This window comes from Copadichromis virginalis, linkage group LG23 (genome assembly GCF_057382275.1).
Source record: "Copadichromis virginalis isolate Kocher_CV1m ecotype Utaka linkage group LG23, C_Virginalis_male_GT1.1, whole genome shotgun sequence".
Lineage (NCBI taxonomy): Eukaryota > Metazoa > Chordata > Actinopteri > Cichliformes > Cichlidae > Copadichromis > Copadichromis virginalis.
In genome coordinates, this window is record NC_140639.1 from 20690346 (window position 1) to 20717520 (window position 27175).

Consider the following 27175-nt stretch of genomic DNA (forward strand, 5'->3'; position numbering starts at 1 on the left):
CCAACTTTATTACGCCTTCTTTTCTCCATAAGGCCCGACAGCGGGGACTATTTTCAGTACAGCGGTACAGCGACACCCGGAGGTCATGTGCGGTCCGGCACCAGGACCACCTGTACTGGAAAAGAGAAGGTACAGCCAGAGGCAATGAAAGAAAATAAATTAAGCTCTGCAGACAGTGGAGAAAATTACTGAAGAAGGAAATGAGGGGTTTTGTAAAAGTAAAGGAGGATATGGATGCTGGAGAAAAAAAGAACCAAGACAAGGGGTGATGTTTAAATAGAAAAAAGGATGATGAAAGATGGAGTTTAAATAAAAAGGGAAAGATGATGTAACACTTACTGTGGAGCATAAGACTGCTCCGTTCCAGTTTTAGTATTAACTCTTCAGTTAATGTCCGACACCCTGAGAGGGTGAGGCATGTTGGATAGGCATCATAGATGTCATACCAGGCTGCTGATAGTTAATATTATCAGTATTTGACTAGCTGACCACAGGTCAAATGCAGCTTGCCAGCAATGGTGTTTAAGCATCTAGAGGCCCATTTAAAGAGCTAATGTGGCATCCTACACCCGAAACATGGCTGAGAAAATCTAATCGATATCAGCTCATGTTTTGAGAGGGATGCAGTTACCTAAAATAGCCTTTTACAACTCTAGTGCCTAAAAGCACCAAAGTTTAATTATACAAGCTTTAAGGGGTGTCCATGTAGAAACACGCAAGCAGCAATGCGTGGGGGGGAAAAATACATTTTTTCGTTTTTACTCTGTCATATATGATGATGTGAAAGCTCTACTCTCTTTTGTGTAGCTGCTGTAGAAGCTTTTTTATTCCCTGCATCGTCCACAGCTATGGAAAAGCGTGTGCTACACCTCCTGCGTTGTATTACAGATAACTTATCAACAAATACGCCCACTTAAAAACAAATGTCCTCACACTTTTGTCATATTTACATTTATTTTTCAATAAGCACTTGTGAAATGCACAAAAAGTACCTGACCTTTGATTATGTAAACAAACATCATGAAAGACAAATTAGTTAGTTTTTTTTTTTGTTCATTCTGATTATTTTAACAGCATTTACTAACTCTCCTAACCTTGATAAAAACATAAAAGAGCAGAAAGGAGAGGAGTGTGTCAGCGTCCTGTTAGAGCATCTTTACTTCATCCAAATATGGTTGGTTGACTGGAAGAATATATCCGTTTAGTGCTCCAGAACCTCGAAAATTTATCTCTGTCAATGAGTTTCTAAAGTGCAGTTGTGGAGAAGCACCACAAGGTGGAGCTTCCTTTGTTATCGTTGAGATTTGTACACAGACATTGCTAGTTGTTTGGTTGCCAGTGGTTACCAAAGCCCACACGGAACAGAAAGCTTCTTAACACTGTAAATAAACCCAAAGTGTTCTGAAGGGTCTGCTTGAGGTGAATTTTGAAACATGAAAGACTATTGTTTAATTTAACACAACAGCAGGGTTCGATTCAAATTTGAAAACTAAGGCCATAAATGTGACAGGTATCAATGGTTTTCATAAATCGAGTAAATATACAGTTTATATCTCAGAAATAGAATAAAAACAAAACAGGCACAACAGAGGTGATGAATTCAAAGTCAGCTTGAACACAAGGAATAAGGGGCTACACTCCTGGTCCCTCCGAGTCCCATCATGTCTTGCTGCCACTGGCTTGGTGAACATTTGTTACCACGGTGGCCACAGCTGAGAGAGGTGTGGAGTACACGGACGCCATGCTCTGCAGACCAGTTACCAGGCAGCGCCAGCTGAAGCGTAGTGCTTTCCCCACATTCTGCAACAGACCAGAGAAGAAGAACATTAGTGCTTTAATTTTGTTTTTTCTGTACCCACCACGGGTATTAAGGTCAATTACAACTAGATTAAAAACTATCTTGTAATATACAGGAACTGTCTCTAGCATTGGTCTTTGTCAGCTTGGGCAGTTTTTTTTTTTTTTTTTTAGCCACAGCTTGCCGTTGTTGAAGTTGTATAATGAGTAATACTAGTTTATGGTCATTTCCTGTTTTGTTGTACTCGTTATGCTAATGCAGATGCATATTGTTCATCAGCAACCATGTGCAAAGACCACTATGAGGGTAAAAGTTGCACCTTTTTTTTTTTTTTAAATGTGTTGCCTACTGAAGCAAAATTAGTAGTGCTGAACCAAATATGTAAACAAAGCAGCTATTTATTTCATATTTACCCAGCACAACAAAGGCTCATTTGTTGTGTTGGGTAAATACTAAAGGCGGTGGCTTTGTGACCTGTAGATTAGAATAGAGTTTATATATTTGGAATATGGATTTTACTGCAGGACTGACCAGCTACATGATGACATAACAGAAGTAGTGGCTGGAAATGTTTAGAAGGAGAGAAAGATACTGAGCGAGACAATTTGATGCAACATGTCGTTACATTTCAAGGAGGTGGATACCAGGTTAAGTTGCAAGGTTTATAGATTTAAGACAGGGGCAAAAATCCCCTTTATCTCTGCTATTGATAGAGAAGAACAGAACAGGCAAAAAAGGTTAGCGTCTGGTGAGAAAGGACAATGAACAAATGGGGTTAAGAAAGGGAAGGGTGTGGAGCATAAGAACAGAAAGCTACTCTGTTCCAGTTTTAGTATCAACTCTTCAGTTATTACCAAACAACCTCAGCTCCGTAAACCATCATCATACTGAGTTGTTGTCTATTATTGTTTGACTGACAAACCACAGACCTACAGATTTATAAAAGAAGAACTTCATTTCAGCTGATGAGATATTTTCAAGTTATTTCTCTGCTTAACACTGGTAGTTCTCTTCCCATAGATGTCCATTACTTTATATTACAATGAAAAATTTGTCCCTAGTTTGTGAAAATGTTAAGGTTCAGAGGGTAAAACATTTTCCACAATATTTGAGATATATACATTTATAAATTTATCGAAATTGAAATTTTGTGGTTTTGCTGGGACGTCAACTTTCTGCTTTACTGTCTGCAAAATATAACAAACTTTCAGTTCAGTTCAATTCAATTTTATTCACATAGCGCCAAATCACAACCATTCTTGCCTGAAGGCACTTCATATTGTAAGGTAAACCCTAAAATAATACAGAGAAAAGCCCAACAATCAGATGACCCCCTATGAGCAAGCATGTGGCAACAGTGGGAAGGAAAAACTTTTTAATAGTAAGAAGTAGAGCTGGGCGATATGAGATTTTTTCATATCACGATATGTTTTTTTCATTTCAGGCGATAACGATATCTATCACGATATAAGCCAAATAACTATATTTGTAAGATTTAAATGTGCCGTTGCTCACAAGTAAAATGTGAAATAATCAGCAGCTTGTTTTTATTTAAATATTTATTTCCCATAATAAGTTCAACAGGGTAGATGTACTTAAGGAACATGAGACTTTTTCAGATAGATAAAGGCAAATATTGCAAACTACACAAAAGGCAGCCGCTAAAGCGTTTAAGTTTCAAAATAGAACAAACGAAACAACTACTAAATTGTCAATTCCACTTAGAAACAAAATATTAATTCTAAAAATAAATCTTAGTTTGTTTTACAGAAGAACAGACAAAACTGACTAACTTTTGTCAATATCAAATAAACTGAGAACTAAAAGGAAATTCTCAATCTCTCCTTGTTGTATATCTTAGCTTTTCAAACAGTTTTAACAGTTACTTTAGTCTGACAAAAGCCGAATGACAAATTAGCGCTTCCAGTCAGAGACTGAGGCTACGTCCACACGTACACGGGTATTTTTGAAAACGGAGATTTTCCGTTTTCGTTTTAAAAAATAATCCCGTCCACACATAAAGGCAGAAATGAAGGAAAACGCTGCTATGAACATGCCAAAGCAGCAGGTGGCGCTAGATTCCTAACCGTGAAGAAATGTTGGCCAATCAGAAGTCTAGAAGCCTCGGTGGGAAAAAGTAAACAAAGCTGCGGCATAGAAGCAGAACCGAGTCGTATGTGTGGAGGGACAGTAACTGTGTGTATATGTAAGCATTTAAACACTGCAGAGAGTAGAATTAACAGTAACAGTATTGTAGAAATTCATTTCACCGAAACAATAACGTGGCGCACAGTGTGACGCATGCACCAGTTTATTGTATTTCCAGACTTGCTTTCGGCACAATTTACAGTGCACGCTACTCTGTTTTTTGTCAGACTTGAAATAGCCGAAATACCTTCACACTATGGAACTTCTTTGGCTCTTCCGTTCGACAATCTCTCCGGCATTGGAACCATCATCTGTTTTCTCTTCTGTAACCTTCGGTCATGCTCGGTTGATTTTTCTAGTCGGCACACTCATTTCCTCCATTACGCGCTGGCTCCATTACCCGCTGGCTGCTTCCCAAACAAACACACGTGCGGCTTGGCACTTGTGCTGTACGTAACAAGTCACGCGACTAGACGCTGCGGCTGTGATTGGTTCGGCTCTGCGCTACTTAATTTGGATTGGCTGACCTTTTTTTTTTTTTTTTTTTTTAAGAGGACAAGAGCGGCGAGGTCTATCGCGATAGCTTAATTTCTCTATCGAGTAAAAGTTATATCGCGATACATATCGTTATCGTTCTATCGCCCAGCTCTAGTAAGAAGCTTTAATTACACTGCTCATTGCAGCTTAACTAAGGGCTCACCTGACACAGCCCTAACTATATGCTTTAGCAAAAAGTAACGTTTTAATCTAAATTATAAAAGTAGAGATAGTGTTTGTCTCCCAAATCCAAACTTAAAGATGGTTCCACAGAAGAGGGGCCGGAAAGCTGAAGGCTCTACTTTTAAATGCTCTACAAAGAACAATAAGCCTGCAGTCTGAGAGCAAAGTGCTCTATTTTGGTGATACCACGCTATGAGGTCATTAAGAGAAGATGGTGATTATTGAAGACCTTGTATGTGAGGAGCAGGATCTTGAACAGTAGTCTCAGTGCAGCATTTTGGATCTGTTGATAACTTCTCTGAGGTTTTGGGACATCCTGATAATAACGAATTACAGCTGTCTAGCCGAGAAGTAATAAATGCTTGAACTAGTTCTTTTATCACCAGGAGGCAACGTTTAACTTGTGAGATGTTTCCAGACATTAACAGTAACATTCTTTAATATTGGTGAAAAATGTCTTTTTAGCCTTACTCAAAGCCAGTGTAAAACACAGATAACCTCTGAGTTTGGTAATAAAGCGGAAGTGCCCTAAACCTGCATTCTGCATGGTAGCCACTAGGGGGTAACCACTGTAGTTGCAAAAAGATATAGAATAGAATGCCTTTATTGTCACTCTACAGATGTACAATGAGATACAGAGCATCTCCTACACAGTGCAAACATGTGGGAGAATAAAGGTGGTGAGATGCACAGTTTCTGCAGCTCTATATACATATGAACAGTATTTAGAAAAGAAAAAACATAAATAAAATGTATAAATATACAAATCTGGGAAAACAAAATAAAAAAGATAAATAAGTAAACAAATAGTGTTGTGTATTTACAGTGTAGGTTATTGCGTGTAAAATTAAGTATTGCACAGTGGTTATGGTAGTTGTGTAGTCTGTTTATAGAGGGAAGTCCTTGGGATGGGGGTGGTACTGTGTTGTCAGTGCGTGTGGGAGTTCAGGGTGATTATGGCTTTTGGGAAGAAACTATTTTTGAGTCTGTCTTTGAGTCTTTTGGTCCTTAAGAAATTCATATGCTCCTCGGCTCTGACCTCTATATCGTAAACACTTTCCTGCTGAGATAATGAACTAGGTCAATCCTTTCAGGTCCTATTTTGTCAATTTTGGTCATTCAAAGAATTTGAAAGGAGGATTTACCAGGATATGCTCACTGACTGTAATGTCATGAGTACAAAGTGGTAATAATGAAAGTACAGCCTGGCCCAACTTCAACTTCTTTAGATGGTTTTAGTAAATTTTGGAGAGTTTTAGACTCTTTTTAAATAAATAAAGAGGATGTGAAAATAATGAATCTAATGACTGCTTGTGGTCCTCTGCTTCAGTGTGGACTCAATAGTGTTATTTATCATTTCAACTCTTCATTCTGAGGCTGAATGAAGGTGTTTGTGATAGTAAAAGTTCTGTTTTACGACTTCCATGTTTGTCTGTTCTCAGAGGGATACAATCATCACAGCACATTATTTTGGGGGCCAAAGGCCAGAACTGTGTAGTGACGCTGAAAAGTCAATAATTAACTGCAGAGAGCTGAGACTAAACACCTTTGCACTGCAGACAAACAACTCCATGTGTGGTTACTGCCTAAGCTACTTTGTATGATGTCATGTTTTATATAAACTCTTATATATCTTATAAATCTTAAATGTTAATCTTTAATTTTCTTTATTTTTATTTGTACCAGGCTTACTTTAATTCATTTATTCATTTTAAATTCAATTTATTTTGCGTATTCTTATGTACTTTATTTATATTGTACACAGTAGTGAGTAAATGTTTTGAGCCACCCTTCATTTTTTTTATATTTTACTAGGAAAATTGAAAATAGGTGCAGTAATTCATTGAAACATGTAAGTGCTCATGGAAACAGTATAAGAAGCAGAAATGGAGTTTGTACAATTCTAATGAGCTTCAAAGTCAATACTGGGGAGGCCAAACACTGTTAGTGTGTTTATCTCGGTCTCGGTCGTTGTGTCCTTGGGCAAGACACTTCACCCACCGCCTACTGGTGTTGGCCAGAAGGGCCGATGGCGCAATATGGCAGCCTCGCTTCTGTCAGTCTGCCCCAGGGCAGCTGTGGCTACAACTGTAGCTTGCCTCCACCAGTGTGTGAATGTGTGTGTGTGAATGGGTGGATGACTGGGTGTGTAAAGCGCTTTGGGATCCCTAGGCAGGACTAGTAAAAGCGCTATACAAATACAGGCCATTTACCATTTACCATTTATCTATCCAGGTATGGTGTTACTGCATTGCCAGTGTGTTTGGGATCATGGTCATGTTGAAAACAAAAGCTATTGCCAATCACATGCTTTCCAGATGGTACTGCATGGTGGATCAAAGTCTGATACTAATACTAGCTCAAGAGTTCATAATTCCATCAATTTCGACAAAACCACTCTGCCACCACTGTCTGAAATTCATTCCCATGACAGCATAATATAGCAGTCATTTTTAAACTTGGCATTTAATATAATACAATTTTAATTCTCTTTTAATCTGGTATTGAATAATATTTTTGTTCATTTCCTTATTTATATATTTATTTAAAGATACATATTTGTTTTTTTTCCTTTTCTTTTTTGTTTTGTTTGATAGAAGTGATTTAATGAAATTTCAATTACAGTAATACATGTTTTTAATTTTAAATATAGGTTACAAAACTGGTAAAGGTTTCATATAACTCATTTAACTACCTATATCTGGTGAGCTGTTTTTTAGTTCTGTATTTTATTAAGTTAGATCGTTTATTTACATCATAATGCATCATGTTTTTATTTCTATGTAAACTATATGAACTATATGTATTTTCTGAATGTAATTGAACTTGATTGTACTTATTAGTCTTTAACAGTCTGTTCTAAGCCATGATTTCATCAACATGCCACTGCTGTGTAGAGGGATCTTTCATACACAGGTCAAAGGTCATGACTTCTTACCTTTCTGTACTTCTTGCATGTATTTTTCCTTTTCTTTTTCCTCGCCTCTTTCTTCCTCTTCTTCTCCTCTGCAGTCTCCTCTCTCTCTTCATCATCCTCAATCAGAGGTTCATATTTATCTGGCAGGACGCTGAAATAAACCTCCTTGCTGGTTTTCTGCAACTTTCTCCCCACTGAAGAAGCGTCTTCCTCCTCCCTCTCCTGTGCTCCCATCCCTTCCTCTCTGTCGTCTGACTTTCTTCTCCTGCTTTCGGGCAGGGAGACCTTTGGAGCAAGGAGGAGTCAAACTTTATTAGTGGCCCCAAGCTCAGCGCAGACAGGAAACTCTGAGCTTTGACATAAAATCAGGATTAGAAGAAGAATGTGGAGGTTCCTCAGTTTTGAGGCTGAAGTTATCTGAAGTTTTGTGCACAGCAGCGGTTCCTCCCTGTTTGCTTATCTGCTGTTTGTTTTAGGTCAACAAAAAAAAAAAACAGAACAAGAAAAACAGATGAAAGTGTAACATGGCTGAGAGGCAGATTTCTAAATGGGAAAATACTGGAAACACTCCTCTCCTTTGACTACGATGACCTGGATGACTGAGAACCTTCACAGACACACTGGAAACACTGACTTTTGTGAGTTTTATTTTAAGCAATTAAGTAAATAAATAAGAGGAAGGAAAAGGAAGAAAGCTCAAACAGCTGAGTGGACTTCAGTCGTTAGTTTGAAAAACACAAAACATTTCCACTTTATCTCAAAAGGAGATAAACTAAGTGCTCAAATTGAGTAGAAGAAAGTGCTTTATAGTAATCTCAGACAAAACAACTTTTATGGAATTGAAGTCTTAAAGGGAAAAAAAGGCAGATGTACTCAAACATTCATGAAGAACAAGCCCTCCTAGATACATGGACATCACTGTGCACTCTGAAAACCTTTAGCTTGGATCTAAAGAGCTTGGAAAGGAAAGCGTCTGGACTTCTTTACGTTTCTTGAAGACGTTTCACCTCTCATCCAAGAAGCTTCTTCAGTTCTAAGTGCAATTGGTGGAGAGTCCCAGATTTTAAGCCCTATGGGAGTGTCCACAAGAGGGTCATGGACCCCCTATAGATCCTCTACCTAAACACATGAGCCAAGGTGTGAAAGCAGGTTCTGGTCACAATCAGCCAAGGTTTCAGGTGAACCCATAGTGAAACCTAGTCCAACACTATCATTTATGTATTGAGATCTGGGTCTCTCCACCGGTTGAGCTTAGAACTGAAGAAGCTTCTCGGATGAGAGGTGAAACATCTTCAAGAAAACTTAAAGAAGTCCAGACGCTTTTGTTTCCAAGCACCTTAGACTACGATGACTGAGTCCCTATACAAACTTTAGCTTGGATATTTCCTGCTTTAGTCTCGATGATAGACTGACCTGATGGCATATAACATGATGCATATTGTCAAATATCGCAGCCATCGCACAATGTCAGTAACATTGTGCGATGGCTGCACAACTGCACAACTGAAATACTCGGGTAATATTCATGTTAACTTTTACTGTCTTAATTTTACTTCGGGCTGTAAAGCTTCAGTTATTATAAGTTAACCAATTCAAAATTTTGAGTTAGTTTCTAATCCATGCCAGCAATAAGCTATAGTCCAAATGATGGCACAGAATTTGTTTTGTATTGTTTGTTATGGTACCATTGGTACACGCTATATGGATTCTTTTCTGTTCTTTTTGAGTTACCTGGCTGCCGCTCCAGTCCTTCCTTTTTTTGAGTAAAAGAGGAGGCTGAGGGTGGAGCTAGTTTAAATGCAGAGGCCAATTGAATGGACTTAACCATCTGTTGTGACCACGCAGGGGGGGAATAGGGTCATTCTTGTATTATGGTTAGCTATTATCTCTGTAGTTTTCACCTTTGGTGTATACAATAGTTCATTCAATTGCTATATAACTGGAGCTGTCTCTCAGTTAGGCAGGTCAGTTTGCAGAGTTATGGTTTGTAAAGTGGTTTTTAAGTAGAAGTTCTTAAGTTGTCCTCTTCTATGGGTCCACTTGGTTCCTAAAATAGCTCATTTTTGTCATTCTGAATTTTTGTAATGATTTTGTCCTTTCTGCAAAATAATAAAATCCTTTTTTTTATGATTACACCTGTATATTCTTTTCTGCTTGGTCTGCTTACACTGTATGTTGTGTTTCATGACTGACCTATTTCTTGCATAGTGTATACTGAATGTGACATATTGTGGTTAATTAGGTGAGTAAGTCTGATAAAGGTGAGAACGTGAGTGTGAATGGTTCTTTCTCTCTCTCTCTCTGTTAGCCCTGCATCAGCGACCTGTCCAGGCCTCTTGCTCTGTGGTAGCTAGACTTAGGTCCTCAGTGACCCTGATAAGGATAAGCGGAAGAGAATGAATGAATGGAAGTTTGATATTTTTCTAATCAACTGCATATAATTATTGTTTGTTACATCTTGGATTAAACATCATGCATATCTTTCCTTCTATATGTTTCCAGGTTTGTAGAGATATCATCCTTTATTTACTTGTTCTTGTAAGTTTTCTTTTTGTCTTTCTAGGCACTAATTTTCACATTTATGACAACACAGTGTGTATTACTCAGATTTATTGACCTGTGTAAGACATGGTTCTGATTGGATATTACTGTCACTGGTTGTTGTCATGTGACCTGTCACACAATGCTTTGGCATGACATGCCATTTCACACAACTTTGTGGTAACAGCTTGTAAATATTTTGGTCTTATATATTATTATATATTAAACCTGCTACATAAAGAATGGGTTGTCCCACTATGGTGTGGAAGACCAGTCTACATGGAATTTATTGCTGGTCACAGGTCAAGTACGATTTTTTGGTTTTATTCTTTTGACCTGACTTGTTGCTCTTGACATGTCTTGATTTATATCTTCACCTGGGACTTGTAGGTTTCAACAAGGAACTTTTTAGCCTTGACTCAGTATTTGATTTTGGGCTGACTTGCATATAACTCTGACTAACCCTAACCTAACCTAACTGTTGGTTTTGATGCTACGTTTGCATTCATACATGCACCTTTGTCTAGTCTTGTGTAGAAAAATCTCAGGTCTGCAGTGAATGTGTGAAAACAGCTTTTGGGATAACCTCTGACACAATAGTGAGGGTAAAACCTCACCAATGTGTCTGACACCTTGTTACTCAGGCTTATTATCATCCACTTATTTTTAGCATGTTCCTCTGATGTTGAAAAAGAGGACATTGATGTGAAGAGCTGTACTCACACAGAAAGCCTGCGGCCCCATGTGTTTACTTTTCTGCTTTGTCTCTTTGTTGTTCCCTGGTGTGGTAATAAGTGGAGCTCTACTGAGCATCAGAGGCCCAGAGGCAGAAGACTGACAGGATTAAGGAAGAAAAACAATATCCCAACATGCCTGAGCTTAAGTCTGGAGGTGCTCTCAAGTAAGACTCTTGGCTTTTCTTAGTTTGTGGGTTTATTAACTGACAGTAATTTAAAACACACACACAAACACATTTACATTTAAAATACCATATTGTACAGTCAAAGGACATAACAGAAAAAAGAAAAGCTACAGTTTGCAGAACGGATTGTAAAGCTTTCAATTCGATTTCAATTCAATTCAATTTAATTTATACACCTCAAGGCGACTGTTGTTGTGTCCACCAGAACACCCAAGGTGAAAGGTTGTCCTGGTGGAGTTTTCCTTTTCAGCTCATTTAGTGATTTAGAGATGGTTTTTATCAAATTAGGAGCATGCCTTGTTTTGTGAACAAGTAAGCCAGACACAGTTTAGCTGTTTTGGTTCAAGCCTTGTGTTGGTAAGTAGTGTGTAGCTCCAGAGGGCGATGGTCCAACAGTTCATGAAGCAGCCTGAGATCTTGACGACCTTTGACCCTGCATAAATAAAAAGAGGAAGTTAGAAAAGAAGGTGATACTTGTTATCACCAAAATGAGTGTGTTAACACAATGCAACAGTCTTCCAAGGAGTTGATGTCCCAGCAAATTCACTGCAAGGTGAGACCATGTAATGCTCAGACAAAGTGCAAAACACCCAAGAGCTACATTTCAGATTCTACAGGCCTCGGTTAGCATGTTAAATGTTTAAGTTCATGATAGTTTAATTAGAAAAAGGCTGAACAAGTTTGGCTTGTTTGGAAGGGTTGCCAGGAGAAGGTGTCTTTTCTCTAAAAAGAACATGGTAGCAGAGCTTAGGTTATCAAAGTTGCAACTAAATAAACCACAAGACTCCTGGAGAAATGTCTTTTGGACATGCAAGAGCAAAGTGGAGACATTTGACAATAGTGATTTGACATGATGAACTGGACTTGTTTTGCATCCACAGAACCAGGTCATTCACAGCTGATGCTTGGCTGAAATTGGGTCATGCAGCAGGGCAGTGATCCCAAGCACAGCTTCAAATCTACAACAGAATGGCTGAAAAAGAAAAGATTCAAGATGTCGCAATGGTCTGAGTCGAAGTCTAGATCTGAATCTGATTTAAATGTTGTGGTGGGACCTTAAGAGAGCCGTGCGTAAACAAATGCCCACAAGCTTCGATAACTGCATGAAGCACCATTGTAAAAAGCTGCAGTCATGATTGTGTTTCTTGATAATGATGTAAGAAATTGTTAAAGTTATACAGAAAATGATTACTGCGAATTGCTGCAGCTAAAGATGGCTCTTAGAGGTACTGAATCTTCAGGTGTAGATAGTTTTTCATAGGACTGCATAGATTCCACTAGAGCACTCATTAGATTGGCATTATGATAAGAAAAAGACCCCCAGTCAGATCGTAACTCCATATCACATGACCAATTGCCCCACGCCAGTCTCACCACTTTTTAAATTAGAATTATATTTGTAGTTGTAGGAAATCCCCTTTACAAACATATATTTTTATATTCAATAACCAGCTGATATTTATAAATCATCATGGTAAATAATCAAGCTACAATGAGGCAGACCTAGTAGAAGGCTGTATGGGGCATATTAATTATCTATCATGACTCTGACTAGTGGCCTGCCAACTTCAAATATCTGTAGCTGTAAAGTGTGCAGTCTTTCATCTCCAAAAACATCCTGTAGAAACTTCACACAGCTCAGGTGCTGCCTGTAGACTTGGATTCTGAACAAGATGTCACTGTGTGTGTTCAAAAGATCAGCCTCCTGAGTAACATGGAACAAAGTAAAGACACATTTACAGATTCATGAAACAGACTAAAACCACAGTGTACCTACAGGAAGCTGAAATGAATCAAACTGATGGAAATCTAAAACACGAAGCCGATGATAAAACTCTAAATGACACCAATGGAAACTTGCTGAGCTCTGACCACACTCACACGGTGGCTATTTGAAATGTCATGTCACAGTGTGTTCACAAACGTGACGGCTCTTGACAGGAAGTGGCTGTCCGGTGTGTGTTTTTGTGTGTGTTTTGTGCTGCAGTGTGTGTGTGGAGTGATAACAGGAATTTGGTTTCTGTGGTTTTTATTCGCACAGCCTTTAGTTTCATATCTGTTCACTGACCTGAAACTCTGAGGCGACTGACTCTACAGGAACTGCACCTGACATTTTACTGACTGATCACTAAGATTACAGAAAGGGCCTGGTTAAAGATTTAAGTAAACTTTGAAAGCCCAAATCTTTACAAAAGGACTCTTTTCCATACTTGATTATAAAAAACCCCCACACACAAACAGAGAGAACTTTAGAGCAATTAAAAGACAGCATAGCTAACTCCAATAAAGTCCAGCTTAAAAGTCTAAATTAGTCCTAATTCTAGTCCCATGAAAACATCACAAATCCCTAATCAGGCTAAATACCAGTAAGTCCTGAGTCAATTCCCAAAGACACAAAAGATAAATTGGTATAAAATAAGTACTTGAATGAGGGTAGACGTCCTGCTACATTACTGTTTGATTTAGAGAAGTAAGGTTTAAAAGCTGAATTGTTAATTCTGAAAAACGGGTCAAACAAACTGCAGTCATCAATGTTAAAGCCCAATGTTTTAATCAACCCATTCATCCACCCTCATATCTTATTATGCCAACAACTGAACTGGTTCTTCTGTTTGAACTGATTTGTGTAATTCTGGAATATAAAGAATCACATTATCAGCATATAGCAATAGCTTAAGATGATCAGACTTGTTAATGTACTTATCTAACCAATAATATGTCTTGCTTTGCAGTTTATTTTACTAAGAGACCATCCAGAAGTGTCCCAGTTGTGATGAGTAAAGTAACATTCAAATAGATTTTAACACTTAGCGGATATCTGCGTATGTGTCTTGCTAGCATAAGCTAATAACGTATGACTTCACTTTCCTTAATGGGATCAAAGGGTTCACAATATGTTAAAGTTGGAATTTAAAAATTGGACTTTACAAACCAGTGGCAGACAGTCATTGGTTTGTCCATAAAGTTTAGGGGAATGAAAAGACTTCTGGGTCACAGCAGTCCATTTCAGTAACTCAGATATACTAAAAGGGCCACTACAGCTATGATAACCCTTCTGATTTAAATCATTAAAAAAAAAAAAGACTTTTTGTTCCTTACATTTGTGTTGGGCAAAGAGACTGTCAGGCTAGTTGATGTCTTGGTGCTCAGACTCAGCTTCTTCTTCCAGAGATAATAAAACTCAACACACTCAGAGAGGGACTTTGTTTGAACCTGAGGATACAAACATCATGGAGATACATCATTACTTGTTACAGACAAACAGCAATTGTAATTTACAAAATTTGTCACTTTTGGTTCACCCACTGGTGGCACTGCAGAAAGACATTAACACTAGTTGGCAGGAACTCACAGTTTTCTGGATGCTACTGAAGTCTTTCTGATGGAGCTGCAGAGATTTCACCAGTGACCTTTTCTCTGCTGCACTCCAGCTCACACCTACAGTATAAATAGGGATATTAATTAAAATGTGCTGTGTTTTTTATATCTGTGAATTTCTGAGTCTGTGGTTAGATGGAACAACAGCTGACCTGTGTGGTGACGGTGGTTGTTGGGTTCAGGAGTCAATAGCAGCTTCTCTACCGTCAGCTGAAAGACATAATAAAGTGATGTCATTTTAGTCATGCCTGACATGGTAAGATTAAGTAGATTTTTATAGTCCCATTAATATTTTTGCTTTTTCAGATATACTTTTTTTAAATAGTTTTTTGGTTTGTGGATTTTGTCTTTTTGGTGTTATTTGAGTCTATTTGGGTCTTTTTTTGTGTGTTTGTTTTGTTTTGTTTTGTTTTACAGTAGCTGTTTGTGTCTTTAAGGTTGTTTTTGCCTCTTTTTGGTGTCCTTGTGGTGGATTTTGTCTGTTTTTTTGTCTCTTGTTTCTTGCCTCTTTGCAGTTGGATTATATGTCTTTGTTGTCACTTTTTTGTCTTAGTAACTGCTTTTTGTGGCTCTCTGATGTTTTTGTCTCTTTGTGGGGATTTTTTTTGTCATTTTGTAGGAGCTTTATGTATCTTGTGGTTGTTTTCTGTCTCGTGGTGTGGTTTTAATTATGTATATGCGATCATGTTTGTGTCTTTGTGGTAGAATCTAGACTCTGGTGTCTTGTTGTATTTTGTGATTATTTCTATGACTTTGCTGACATTTTTGTGTATTTTTTGTTTCTTTGTGGTCTTCTTGTTTCTTTGCAGGGTTTCCAATTACGTTGTTTCTTGTTCTTCCTGAGCATGTTTTATTTTCACCTTCATTGTGATGTTTTTTGAAGCTTTTAGGCTTTTGTTGTGTATCTGAGCATTTTGGTTCACCTGGTGCTGTAGAAAAAAAGGCCCATTCTGTAATCTATTCAGAATGTTGTATTTTTCATGTTAATATTCTAAACAATAATAACACATTTTTATGTAGCCCACACTGAAGAACCAAATAGTCAAAGAGATTTTACCAGAAAGTCTCCTTTGCACTCTGATAAGACTTGGAGAGTGTACTCTGCGCTGGCTCCACCCCCTGGGACCACGCTGGATCGAGCCATCATAAGCAGAGTTTCCACTGTTTGAAAAGTGGTTCCATTTCTAAGATTAGTTCCAAGATCATCTAAAAACAACAGCAAGATTTCTGTGCATTCTATGTGTTTGTGTACCTCTGTGCTGATTGACGGGACGCTCTAGATCATCCCATGGAGTCCACTGTAGCAGTGCATTGTGGGAGTCAGAGTGGGCATATTTTTGGTCTTGAAGCGGTGGGATCTCAGCTTGGAAGCCCCGCCCTAAATTGATCTGCCTGTGATAGACAGTACCAGGTTACCAGACGATCAGTAGATAGAACAATAACAAAGATCTTTTGGTAAGAAGCAAACATTACGTACGGCTTAACGATTCCTGATGTTAGTGTTCCAGGAGGAAGAAAGGCAGTCTCTTTGGCACCAAGGTCCCTGGCTCCATCTGCCAGTCAGATGCTAACTTTAGCATTGTGTCATGACAATCATCCAATCATACTGCTCATTGTTTGTTTTTTCATCGACTCAGGATGAGCGCGATGCTTTTGTTTTTATCGTAACTGTTGAGTGTTTGGAGGCTGAAATGGGCTAAAATTAGATGGTTATAGATTTCAGGTGCTCGTCAATGCGATTTTATGACTTACTGTGGAGCTGAACAGTCTGCACTCTCTGCTGCCTCCTGGTGGTAAGGGAGCAGTACAACCCTGGCCCCGCCCTCTGAGGACACAGCATGGGTGGAGGGGTGTAGTGACGGGTGCCTTTGTTAGGTGCAGAAGCAACTCTTTTTTCACCATCTTTAATGCCTTTGGCAGCATCTTCCTCATCTTGCGGGCGCATCAGGCTGCGGAAGAGTGCAGTGCTTCCAGTAGCTGGAGGGAGGCGGCTGCTTCTTGTCTGACCACCCCTACTTGCCTTTGACACACTTCGTGATTTCACTGGGACAGATACAGGCAGCACCATGGTGAATGGGCGCTGAACCGATGGGGCAGAGTCCTAAACAAATGTAACAAAGAAATTAATAAATAATCCATCCATCCATAAATATTAAAGACTTACTTTGTATTGTTTTGCATGAAGAGCCCACTAGGGGCAGCCTAGATGACAATGTATAGATGGCAGTGTGGGGACCTGACTCTCTTGTCCCGATAAAATAAATAATTAGATTTCAGAATTATGACTTGGTTAACTTGTTGGTATCTTTTCTATATATGATTTATAGATTTGATTTGTTTCATTTATTTTTTTAGATGTTACTGAGGACCTTTTTCAAGCATGTAGATGATCTGAATCCACTGTGTGAACGCATGTGACCATTTAATGCTGGCAGGCTCCTGAAGTCACGCTTACACACCATACACAGCAGCCTGTGACACACATATTGGAATCATTGACATTAAAATGTATAAATAAAGATTTAAAACTATAAACATGCTTATTATTGATAGGGATTGGGGTTACCTGGTGTCAAGACTCTCAGCGGTATGCTCTTTTTGCATCTAAAAATTAACAGAAGAAAAATAAAACAACAGAATAAAGGTATGGTGACATTATTATTTATTTCTTGATTGTTTCTACTTTTAAACACCTACTTTTTTAAAATTAACTTTATATTTTTTTATATAGTTGGTGTCTGTTACTTGACTGTTTTACCCATATTAGTTACAGAGATTTATTTACCTACTGTCTTCAGCAAATTGATATTTACTGTACATACTTCCATATTTACTATAATCTTTAATATAAATTAAATTAGCATAACAACATACCCAGTTCCAGTCTGCATGACTATCATCTCCTCCTTTCCCTCCTTTCCCTCCTCCACACTCCTCTGTCCAGTTCAGCCCAGTAGAGAGGCTCATAGACTGGGCAGCATTCCTGACATGCTGGCCCCGTCTTGGTGTGGACAAGCTGGTCTCAGACGTGCCAGCAGTGTGAAGTAGGCCTGTCAGGTTCTGCATCTGCTCTGTTTGGCTTGAGAGGAGGCGCTGGTGGTACTGACTTGGATCAGAGGTCTGATCACTGTTTATCTGGGTGTGAAAACCTGTTCTCTCCGTCCTGGGGTGCATTTGAGGACTGGGGCTGGAGACTGCTGGGGTTTGGGGGTAATGAGGACTTGGACCAGGAGTTGTGGGGCTACAGAAAGGCTGCGGAGCATTCAGGTAGCCATCCTGGAAAAACTGGGTGCTGGAGAAGTCTTCAGCCGGGTTGAGCTCTGTGGCACTCCACCCTCCCACAGAGAGCCTGTGGGGAGATGGATCAGCTTGATGGGCTCCTGCAGATATGGAGTCCAATGCGGCACACTGAAGTTGGGAAACGGTTGGCTCCAGGTGCCTCCAGCTGTCCTCACCTGGATTAGACGTGTCACTATGTGTGCACACACCACTGAAAAGAAGCGTTTGAGCATCGTAAGATCTATGTGTGTTCTCCAAGGAATCTTCATGTTGAGGTAAACCAGAACTGAACTGGTTCTGGTTCTGAAAATCCAGATGAGCTGAGGTTTGGTTCTGTTTTAGATCAGAAATAGAGAGAGGTTATTGATCAATCTGTGTTCAGGATGAGAGAAAATAGTTCCGTTTTTGTTTTCTTACCTGGTAGGAGAAACTGTTGCCATTAAGAAGGCAGGAAAGTTCAGAGTTGGATTCGCATTTGGCCCAGTTTGAATGATCCAAGTCTGGATCGGGATTCTGGCAGAAGAAGTTGTGCTGAGATGAGGAGAAGAGGTGAGGGGAGGATATCTGTGGCTGCAGTTCAGGATAAAGGGCGTGCTGAGTTGGGGAGAGGAGGTGAGGGGAGGTTATCAGTGGCTGTTGTTCAGGATGAGGGGATGTCACCTGAGCATGGGGTATAAGGTGGGGAGAGGTGACAGGAGGATAAGCAAACTGAGGGCAGGTCAGCTGGGGAGGAGGGAGGTGAGGGGATGGAGTCTGAGGGGAGTTTATCTGAGGCTGATGGAAGAAAGGGGAAGAGGATCCCTGCTGCTGGGGGAAGAGGTGAGGGGACGTAACCTGAAGATGAGGAAATCAATAAATGAGTAAATTGATGAGTAGAAGTTAGTAAGATGATTTTTTTAACAGTAATAATTATTATCTAAATAAAGAAAGAAAAAATAAAAATGATGACCTTGGCGTGTGGAGGATTTCCATGGTTCCTGAATGAGTGGGGGGAGGAGAGGGAAGGTGGGGTCTGGGAGGGGTGGTAGGTGATAGGAGGGGTAGATGATGAAGAATATGTCCAACAGTCAGACATGATGTCATGCGCATGCACACTTGTTTGACCTGAATGTGTGTGTGTTTCTGTGCATGATTGTGGTCAGTAGATGGTGCTTTATCTGGATGGCATCTTCATGAGAATCTGCAGTGATGCAATTGAAGCCTGGTTAGTGACACTCTGGGTTCTGTGCAGAGAATGAATGCAGATGTGTTCTTAGAAAAGATAAGGAAGAGGAAAATTTGCTTACTGTTTTGTGGAAAATCTCAAAAAACTCTATTAGCAAACTCTTTTGATGTCTATTTTTCTGTGAGTGTGTGTGGTCTTATTTTGAGAATATATAATAGAGGTTAAAAAAAAGATTTAATTCATTTCTTTTGCTTTTTTTACATCTAGATTGTTGTTTATTAGTCACAATATCAATTGAAAACCTTTACTGTTACAGTAGATCTGAATCTGTCTTGATAGGGGTTGTCTGCTGAGTTTGAAATGCAGCTATACTAATGTTCAAAAGTTTTTGGTCAGAATGAAATGTTTCTGTCATTGAAATAAATTTTGAAGTCAAATAACATTAAGTTGAAGTGATAATGAATGATTAATGAGAGTTTGTGTAGGCACACAGACATACTAAAAACCAGATGTGGGGCAACATCTGGTTAGCCTTTATTTAACTGTAAAACAGTCACTGAAAACTGGGCAGTGTTTAGTTTAGTTCAAATTTAGACAAAGATTGATGTGTTTTTGGAGCCCTAATATAGCCTTGAATGTATGATTCCATCCCACAAAGCAAAAACATCAGGAGCAACAACTCAACAACTTTTAAACGTGAGAAGGCATTTCCTCTTTACACTAAAAAGATATCAAGAAAAGAGAAAGGTCTGCCCTTCCATCCATCTTCTTCTTAGTAATAAAGCCTTTCCACACAGTCCAATGCAGTCCTACTGTATTGCAGGTGGTCCTGGCTTACAGTTCCTGATAACTGGCTGACATGGAAGGAAGGAAGTTTATTTCTGATAAATTCTATTTTAAGTAAAGCACTCTTTGCCATATACCTAGAGCCAGTTTCTGGTATATGGGGTCTCATCCGGGATATTCAAACCAGTTGGTAAGGTTAGAGCTTTTGAACTTGCCAGTGGTCAACTTAGCTTGCATTTGCTGAAGCCTAAACTCATTTTAATTGTTTTTCTTGAGCGCCAAGATTGTGAGGAGTTTCACACAAGACGTTGTTGTCTTTGGATGATGACTTAAACTTGTTTTGTACCTTTGATGTTAGAACACAACATTAGTTCTCTATTTGTTTGTTTGTTTGTTTCTCTATTAGTTTGGATAAGCAATGCTAAGACCTTGCAAGATTAAAGTGGTTGAACTCTATAGGACCCATCAGGATAGTTTTTTACTTTAGCAGAGCAGAAAACATGGCTAGTTGAATCATTGGCTAAGTGCCCACCACAAGTATCCATGTAGGGGTTGAGATTTGTTGTGCCTTCACCTTTGCAACTTGTAGACTGTGGCTTATTTGTGTTACTTTACACCACTAACCCACGCAAGCAGACAAATCTTTTAACATTGCAACACCTCCACAAATTCCAACAAGAAAGTCCCCAGTTCATCAACAGATTCAAAGCCCTTGTAGCTGCAAGACATCATTTTCTAAGAGTCTTTACAACAACCTGAAAATGCCCACATAATATGACCACCTTGATTGAAATTTGGTTCAAATCAGATGTACTAAACACAGCCCAATTTCCAATTACTTTTGGGCTGCACAAATGCTACCTAAATTTGGCCCTGAAAACATCATCAGTAGAGGTCCAGTGCTTGGTGGGTATGTACACCCATTTAGATACTCCATGAACTCATTCATCTCTCCCAGACTGGATCTAATAATTTTTTCTGGGTGATATTCTGAGGACCTCAGAAAAAAATGTGACAACTTTGTTTTCCAGCACAAGCCTGATTTTATAGACGTGTATGAAAAATTAGTCTACAGCTCACTTGGTCTCTGAGCTTAGTGAACACTTTTCCAATGAGTTTATATGTCAGTCTTACTTTCAAGTCCACTCCATCAAGTCTTCTTTTCAGTATAATCAAACTTTAAGCTTACTTTGGAAATTATGGTCCAATTAGAATTGCATGTTTCAAGTGAAAATCCTTATTTCTAACTTCTTTGTTGTTATGGTATAGGGCACGTGTTGAGCATTTTAGCTGTTGCCGTCATCAGGTCACACTATAGCTTCCTAATTTTAACAAATATAGCTCTTGTTAAGAAATGCTGCCTCTTCAGTGGCTGAAACCCTGTACGAAAAGAAAGTTAGCAGTCAGAAATAACTGTGTTTAAGCACTGTTAGTGTGCGTAGAAAGGCTCTGCTGACCTATACTGTGCAATGGAAGATTCAACTAAACTCAAAGTAGACCTGTCATTACTAAGTAGACCACACGGTGCCTATATGACTAAGTGTGAATGTGTGATAACACTTCTAAGAATTCACACCCAGAGATAATTAAAATTCATCCTTTCTTAAAGTGACACCTCCAAGTTTTACATGAAGGTCAACACCAACATTGTATTTCATTCTTTTTCTTCTGTTTTCACATCTGGATTTTAGTTTTTTTTTTAATGTTTTTTTTTTTCAGAAAAGATAATGAATCCTTTTAAAACATGTACATTTTTATATAGAGACAGAGAGTTTCCACCTTAACTGTAAACCTATGCATCATTTAGAGCGAAAACGTCTATGCTGAAAAGGTTAATGTGACAGATGCACAACAGTAAATATTACAAACGAACAAACGGAAAGTAAAAATCAAGAAGAATGACAGCAAACATTTTGTTTGAAATGCAAAAATGAGCGCTCACCTGAAACATCATCCACTCAGACTGACTGACTCTGACCGTGTGTGTGTGTATGTGTGTGTCAGGATGTGGTCACACTCTCTTCCTCTCTTTGGTCGATTCTTCATACTCTGCGCTTCTTCCTCATGATTACGAGTTTAGAGGCCCGAGGAGACCAACGCGTTCAAAGAAGGAAATGTAAGACACAAAAACTATCAAATGAGAATCTTAAAGAGCGCAAAATATGTGAATAAATGAAGATTTTTCAATCTTAATGCTGACTGAATCGATGTGGTTAACAACTTTATTCTATTACAACAAAGTGGGTAAAATAATTTTATAATCTCAGCAGATGTTGCTGCAGATGTTCGAAACACTTTGTTTTTTGGCGGCTTTGTTGACCATGTTGGTGCTTCCTGAAACGTCTGAGTCCAGATTAAAGAAAGACAGTAAAACTGCACAGATTATTCTAATCTGAAGTTTACTTTGAGAATAATCAAGCACTCAGAACATTTATATTTATATTTTTGCATATGCAATTTTTGTTAATAATGGCATTTAAAAAAATATATATACACGTATATATAGTTCTGTGTTATAAAACAAGACCTCAGTTGTCTGTATTCTACTATCTACGTCTGTGTTAATTAGAGTTAAAGCACATAAAGTACATTTTAATTCGGGAAAATGAAGATAATAAATAAACAGAATACTAAACTTTCGGTGGAACTGTTGTCAGCTATGTTGCAGTGCAGCACGGCCGCTTTCTCAGTGAAGGACTGAGTTCAAGTCAAGTCTCAGGAAAGGCGGAAATACATAAATCTGAACGCTTTGTATTTCCAAAATAAAAGCAGTTATTCAGCTTCTTTCTGTCAGCAATTTTTAAGTGATAGAACATCACGTATAAACACATTTATAAAAGTTTTTTTTTTTTTAAAGAAATTAGATTTAGATTTCGTAATTATATTAGTTTCCTTGCTACCCTTTTGACAGTTTGTGGCAAGGCTTTTTTTTTTTCGCAGTAGGATGCGAAGTCCTTTGTCTTAGTTTTTTGTTACGTGATAAAAGTCAGTCAGATCAAAACTTTCATTTCATAAATGCATTAGTTACATTCAAGTTAGTATTTTCTCTTAATAAAATGTTAAACAGACATAAGTGGAATTTGTGTTCAATTCATGTCTAAACCTGTTAGACCTAATTTTGCTTAATATCTGAGTGTTCCTTAGTTTTACTCTGCGTTTTGTTCTCATTTAGTCGACTAAGAAATTAGTTGCCAGGAACTTCCCTAATATTAAATTATGGAGGACATGCAAATTCATAACCAGTTAAATGAATTATTTTGTGATTGTGTTTTTTTCCTTGTTGTCACGGATATTTAAATTTGTAATTATTGTTTTAAGTTATATATTTATTTATTCAGTTATTTATTTACTATTATTATATATCAATTATGTATTTTTAATTAGTTTTTGTTATGATTATTCATATTGTTTGTTGTTTATTTCGTTGTTCTTGTTGTTTAAGGATAAAACCAAATATATACTGTGACAATAAAATAAGGTGTATAAAAATCTGTGTAAGGCTTTGCGTAGTTTTACTTTGAAAGTTCGAAGCGGAAGTTGGTTGCAGTTCGTGTCCGTACCAGGAGCTCATCTCCGGTCCGGGTCTGCGGAGACCAGCATCCGCTTTCAATCCCGGTAAGCACGGTCTGTGAGTGGCTGTTTGTGCACGTGAAATGACTTACAGCTGCAGCTCGCGTTTTAAAAACAGCGCGAGGAGTTAGTGGTAAGCTAACAGCTACAGGACGTTCGGAGAAGCAGGGGTCTGTGTCGTCAGACGTTACGTTGTACGTCGTGAACGTGGTGCAGTTTAAAAAACAATGATACAAAGTGTCTGTTTATGTTGCTGCTTCTGGTCCTTTATGGTTTTTGTCATTAAAATAACTTTGTTTCCAAATTTAAAAGGAAATGTCTCAAAGTTATTAAAGAAAAAGGTTTAAGAGCTCCATTTCTGCCAAATGACAAGGTTCAAACAGTTAATCAATTACCAGAAATATATTTCATATTCCTTTTCTGAGTAAAATATAAAAAATATTGAGATATTAGTGAAATGTTACAGATGATAGCTATTTTAAGCTAAGTGAGTTTTCCATCAGTTTTTTTATTTTTTGTCCTTCCACCTGAAACGTTGACAATAATATCTATGATGGAAAAAGTGCACACACAAAAAGACACAAATTCATTTCCTGTTGCTTTTATTTTGACATTTTAGATGTTCCTGACCTCCTGACATGAAGTGATGTCAGAAAGCACAATGATGTCACAGATCAAAAGGACGTTTTCTCTTTTAAACCAGCGAGCCTGCTCCAGATCCAGCTCCAGCTTCTTCACAGACTCTGACAGTGCAGGATTGGTCCTCCAGTCTCACTCCACCGATGTGTACCAGAATCTGGCTCTGGAGGACTGGATTGACGCCAACGTAGAACTGCAGGGGCGTGGCATCTTGCTGCTATGGAGGAATCGGCCCGCCGTTGTCATCGGGCGCCACCAGAACCCTTGGACCGAGTGCAACCTGCCGGTCATGAGGAGAGCGGGCATCCCTCTGGCTCGCAGGCGGAGCGGCGGTGGGACGGTCTTCCATGACCTGGGCAACCTCAACCTGACCTTTTTCACTTCCAAGAAGGCGTACGATCGGCAGAGGAACCTGAAGGTGGTCACAGACACACTGAGGCGCCTCCGGCCCGGACTGGACGTCCAGGCCACCGACAGGTTTGACATCTTACTAAACGGACGATACAAGATCTCAGGTACGAGGCTAGAGGGAGTGAATCAAAGCACAAGAAAGCAAAAAAGGGAAGAAGATTAATTAATTACAGTAGAAATAAAAGACATACAGACTAATTAATGATAAATGATTTTGAAACCCCTGGTCTACTGTAATCAACACTTCATTGGCAGCACCCAATGGTGGTGGTTATTACAGTGTAGAGAGCTGGAGGGTCTAAAGTCTTCATGTTTGCCTGATGAGCAATAAATAAAGATTATTGACGCAACTGTATTCCTTCATATTTTTTTATATCTGTTTTTAAATGTTGTTTTAATATATTTTTCTTTATCTGCTCTCAGACTATTAAACACACCGACTCTGCAGCTGGATTAATAAAAACTAAAAGTAGATGTTTCCATGTTTCTGATTGGTCACATGCTGCTAGCTCTTCCTCTTTCATAGCAAATTCAGAATCCAGAATTGTTACTGTGTTTGTTACTGTTCATGTTTGTTGCCTATTCTCTGTTTATTTTTGTGTAGCTTTGATGTTTACATTCATGTTTCTGATTTTTATTTTTTTTTTATTTGTTATTTTGTTTACTTTCAGGCACCGCATCCAGACTGAGCAGGAAGTCGTCGTACCATCACTGCACACTGCTTCACTCTGCCGATCGCTCCGCCCTCTCCTCTGTGCTCCGCCCTTCCTGCCCCGGCATCCAAAGCAATGCCACTCCCAGCGTCCCCTCGCCTGTTGCCAACCTCCTAGACCATGCCCCCTCCCTGCAATGGGAGGAGCTCCTGGGTGCTCTGGTGCAGCAGTATAACACAGGTACGGTCTTCCTGCACCCCAAAGGATATGCTCTGTCTGTATTCAAACGTTTCTGCTTTATTTATTTTTGTCTTGTTTCAGAGTTTGGCCTGCACTCTGCGTTGACCGTCATAGACCCAACTAACGAGTCCATGTTTCCTGGTGTCGGTGAGATGGAGATGGAGCTGCGGAGCTGGGACTGGACATTTGGGAAGACGCCTAAGTTCACCATGGAGACGCAGCTGGAGCTGACGAATGAGCAGCCGCCCGCTCGCTGCTCTGCTCGCTTGCAAATGGAGGTGAAGAACGGGCAAATCGAGAGCTGCCACTTGGACGTCCCTGTGGAGTGGGTCCCCGTGCGGCTAAGCAGCGAGCTAAGCAGTGTGCTGATTGGAGAGAGGTTCTGTCCACATCGAGCCGCCGCTGCCTTCAGCGCACTGCTACGCTCAGAGAGCGGGGCAACGCACACACGACTGCACCGCCTGTGTGATGCCATGCTCACTGTGATGGGCTGAGACGAGGCAAATATGAAACACAAGTGAGAGGCTGCAGGCCACATTACAGCCGGTTAAAACCTTAGAAATGGAGGAGATGTCTGTATGTCTGATGGGCAGATCATCTGAGCCAAAAAACTAATCAATTAATAAAGGAAATGATCGTCACAGCTGAGAGGTTTTCCTGGAACAGACATTTACGGACATCTGAGTTTTCATTTTTTACCCTTTTCATTTTGAGTGAACAGAGCTGCTTTTTCACTTCATTTGAAATGCTTGAAAGGAGCTGCTGTAATTTAGTCACAGCTGTGAAAACTGTTCATGAAAATTCACACAGGTTATTATTTTCTATATTTTATTTGGTAAAATACAAAAACAACTACAACAAAAATACAAAAACTCATATGTTATTATCGCCTTCATTTTTCTCATCAGCTAATGCTTTTTTCTTTATAAATGCATAAAACTACATTTGAAAAGGTTTTCATACAGCAAAACAAGATCTAAAAGAGGCCTAAACATTTAACTTTAACATAACTTTAGTATTTAACATCTAAATATTTAGACGAAAACACAATTGTTTTAGGAAATTCACAAAAACAATAAATCAAACAGTTTTTAAGCACACAAATCAAAACATACAGGTAAAAATGAATTTACTGTAACCTTCTCCGTTAACTTTAATTATTTTATTATTATTATTTTATTAAGCATGTACTGTAAAATAACACCTAACTCTCCCGATAAATGTGCCAGCACTGTTATCGTATATATTCATTTTCTTAAATAAATATTTAAATGCAAGTTGATGTGTATACTGTCGGGTAAAAATCAGCCTAAAACACCATATCATTACATGTATTTGAACCAATATCAATTCAAGCACAAAAATATGATCAGACTTTCAAAATAAATGTCTGTGGGACAAAGTTAATAATGATGAAAAGCATGTGGCTGAAGGAAACGAATGCATCATCAATAATACAGTTTTATTGTAAGTCGTCAGACCGAAGGCGTACAACGCATGCGCAAAAGTACCGATTCAGCCACGCGTGCTGACCAATCACTGGAGGGGAATATAACAGGAGGTGTCACTCTGACAATTTCTCCGTGAACAGACGGTCACGTGATATCATTATTTAGGAGAGAAGCAGGTATTAAATAAAATAATAAGATAAGCAATAGAAACTGATAATAGCGTAATTAAATCTTTGTTGTATGGAGAGGAATGGCATTTATACATCACTTTTATTCGCCACTTTAAGTATTTAGACGTTTTGACATTTTCCAACTTTGATAGTAAAAGTTAATTAAATCATCAACTGTGGAAAATAAACCCAAACTCTTGTGGAAATGTGTCACTAGGGTGACCATATTTTGATTTCCAAAAAAGAGGACACTTGGCCCAGACATGGAGAACTTACTGTTTGCTTAAAGAAAACTTTAACATATTTAAACGATGCCTTCTCTGTGCGGTTAATAAAAGGTGAAATAAAAAATGTCATATAAGCTTTTACAAGTCAACAAGTGCAAAA

General features: G+C 38.8%; 3 protein-coding genes across 9 annotated transcripts; 1 reads left to right on the forward strand and 2 right to left on the reverse strand.

Annotated features, from left to right (window-relative positions):
- The first annotated feature begins 65 nt into the window (after positions 1-65).
- Positions 66-25836, forward strand: lipt1 (lipoyltransferase 1). 6 transcript variants are annotated; one of them, XM_085449941.1, is made up of 5 exons: positions 68-129; positions 10920-11025; positions 23844-24378; positions 24946-25167; positions 25249-25836. In XM_085449941.1, exons 3-5 carry the CDS (start codon positions 23871-23873, stop codon positions 25659-25661), a joined length of 1143 nt encoding a protein of 380 aa, XP_085306067.1. In that variant the 5' UTR covers positions 68-129; positions 10920-11025; positions 23844-23870; the 3' UTR covers positions 25662-25836. The 6 variants fall into 6 exon arrangements, with proteins under 6 accessions (XP_085306069.1, XP_085306067.1, XP_085306071.1 ...); XM_085449943.1 differs by lacking the exon at positions 10920-11025 and having other exon boundaries at positions 66-129; XM_085449945.1 differs by lacking the exons at positions 68-129; positions 10920-11025 and adding an exon at positions 21751-21770.
- LOC146680766 (required for drug-induced death protein 1) lies at positions 952-8003 on the reverse strand. Its single transcript, XM_085449951.1, has 2 exons — positions 7605-8003; positions 952-1800 (listed from the first exon to the last, which is right to left on the reverse strand). The coding sequence occupies exons 1-2, from the start codon at positions 7815-7817 to the stop codon at positions 1660-1662; spliced, it is 354 nt and encodes a 117-aa protein (XP_085306077.1). The 5' UTR covers positions 7818-8003; the 3' UTR covers positions 952-1659.
- LOC146680767 (uncharacterized) lies at positions 11046-21692 on the reverse strand. 2 transcript variants are annotated; one of them, XM_085449931.1, is made up of 14 exons: positions 21597-21692; positions 18653-18883; positions 18121-18537; positions 17299-18036; positions 16991-17028; positions 16794-16896; positions 16177-16525; positions 15902-15977; positions 15677-15816; positions 15482-15585; positions 14577-14634; positions 14399-14484; positions 14146-14259; positions 11046-11479 (listed from the first exon to the last, which is right to left on the reverse strand). In XM_085449931.1, exons 2-14 carry the CDS (start codon positions 18776-18778, stop codon positions 11444-11446), a joined length of 2385 nt encoding a protein of 794 aa, XP_085306057.1. In that variant the 5' UTR covers positions 18779-18883; positions 21597-21692; the 3' UTR covers positions 11046-11443. The 2 variants fall into 2 exon arrangements, with proteins under 2 accessions (XP_085306057.1, XP_085306058.1); XM_085449932.1 differs by lacking the exon at positions 21597-21692 and having other exon boundaries at positions 18653-18923.
- Positions 25837-27175: the final 1339 nt, after the last annotated feature.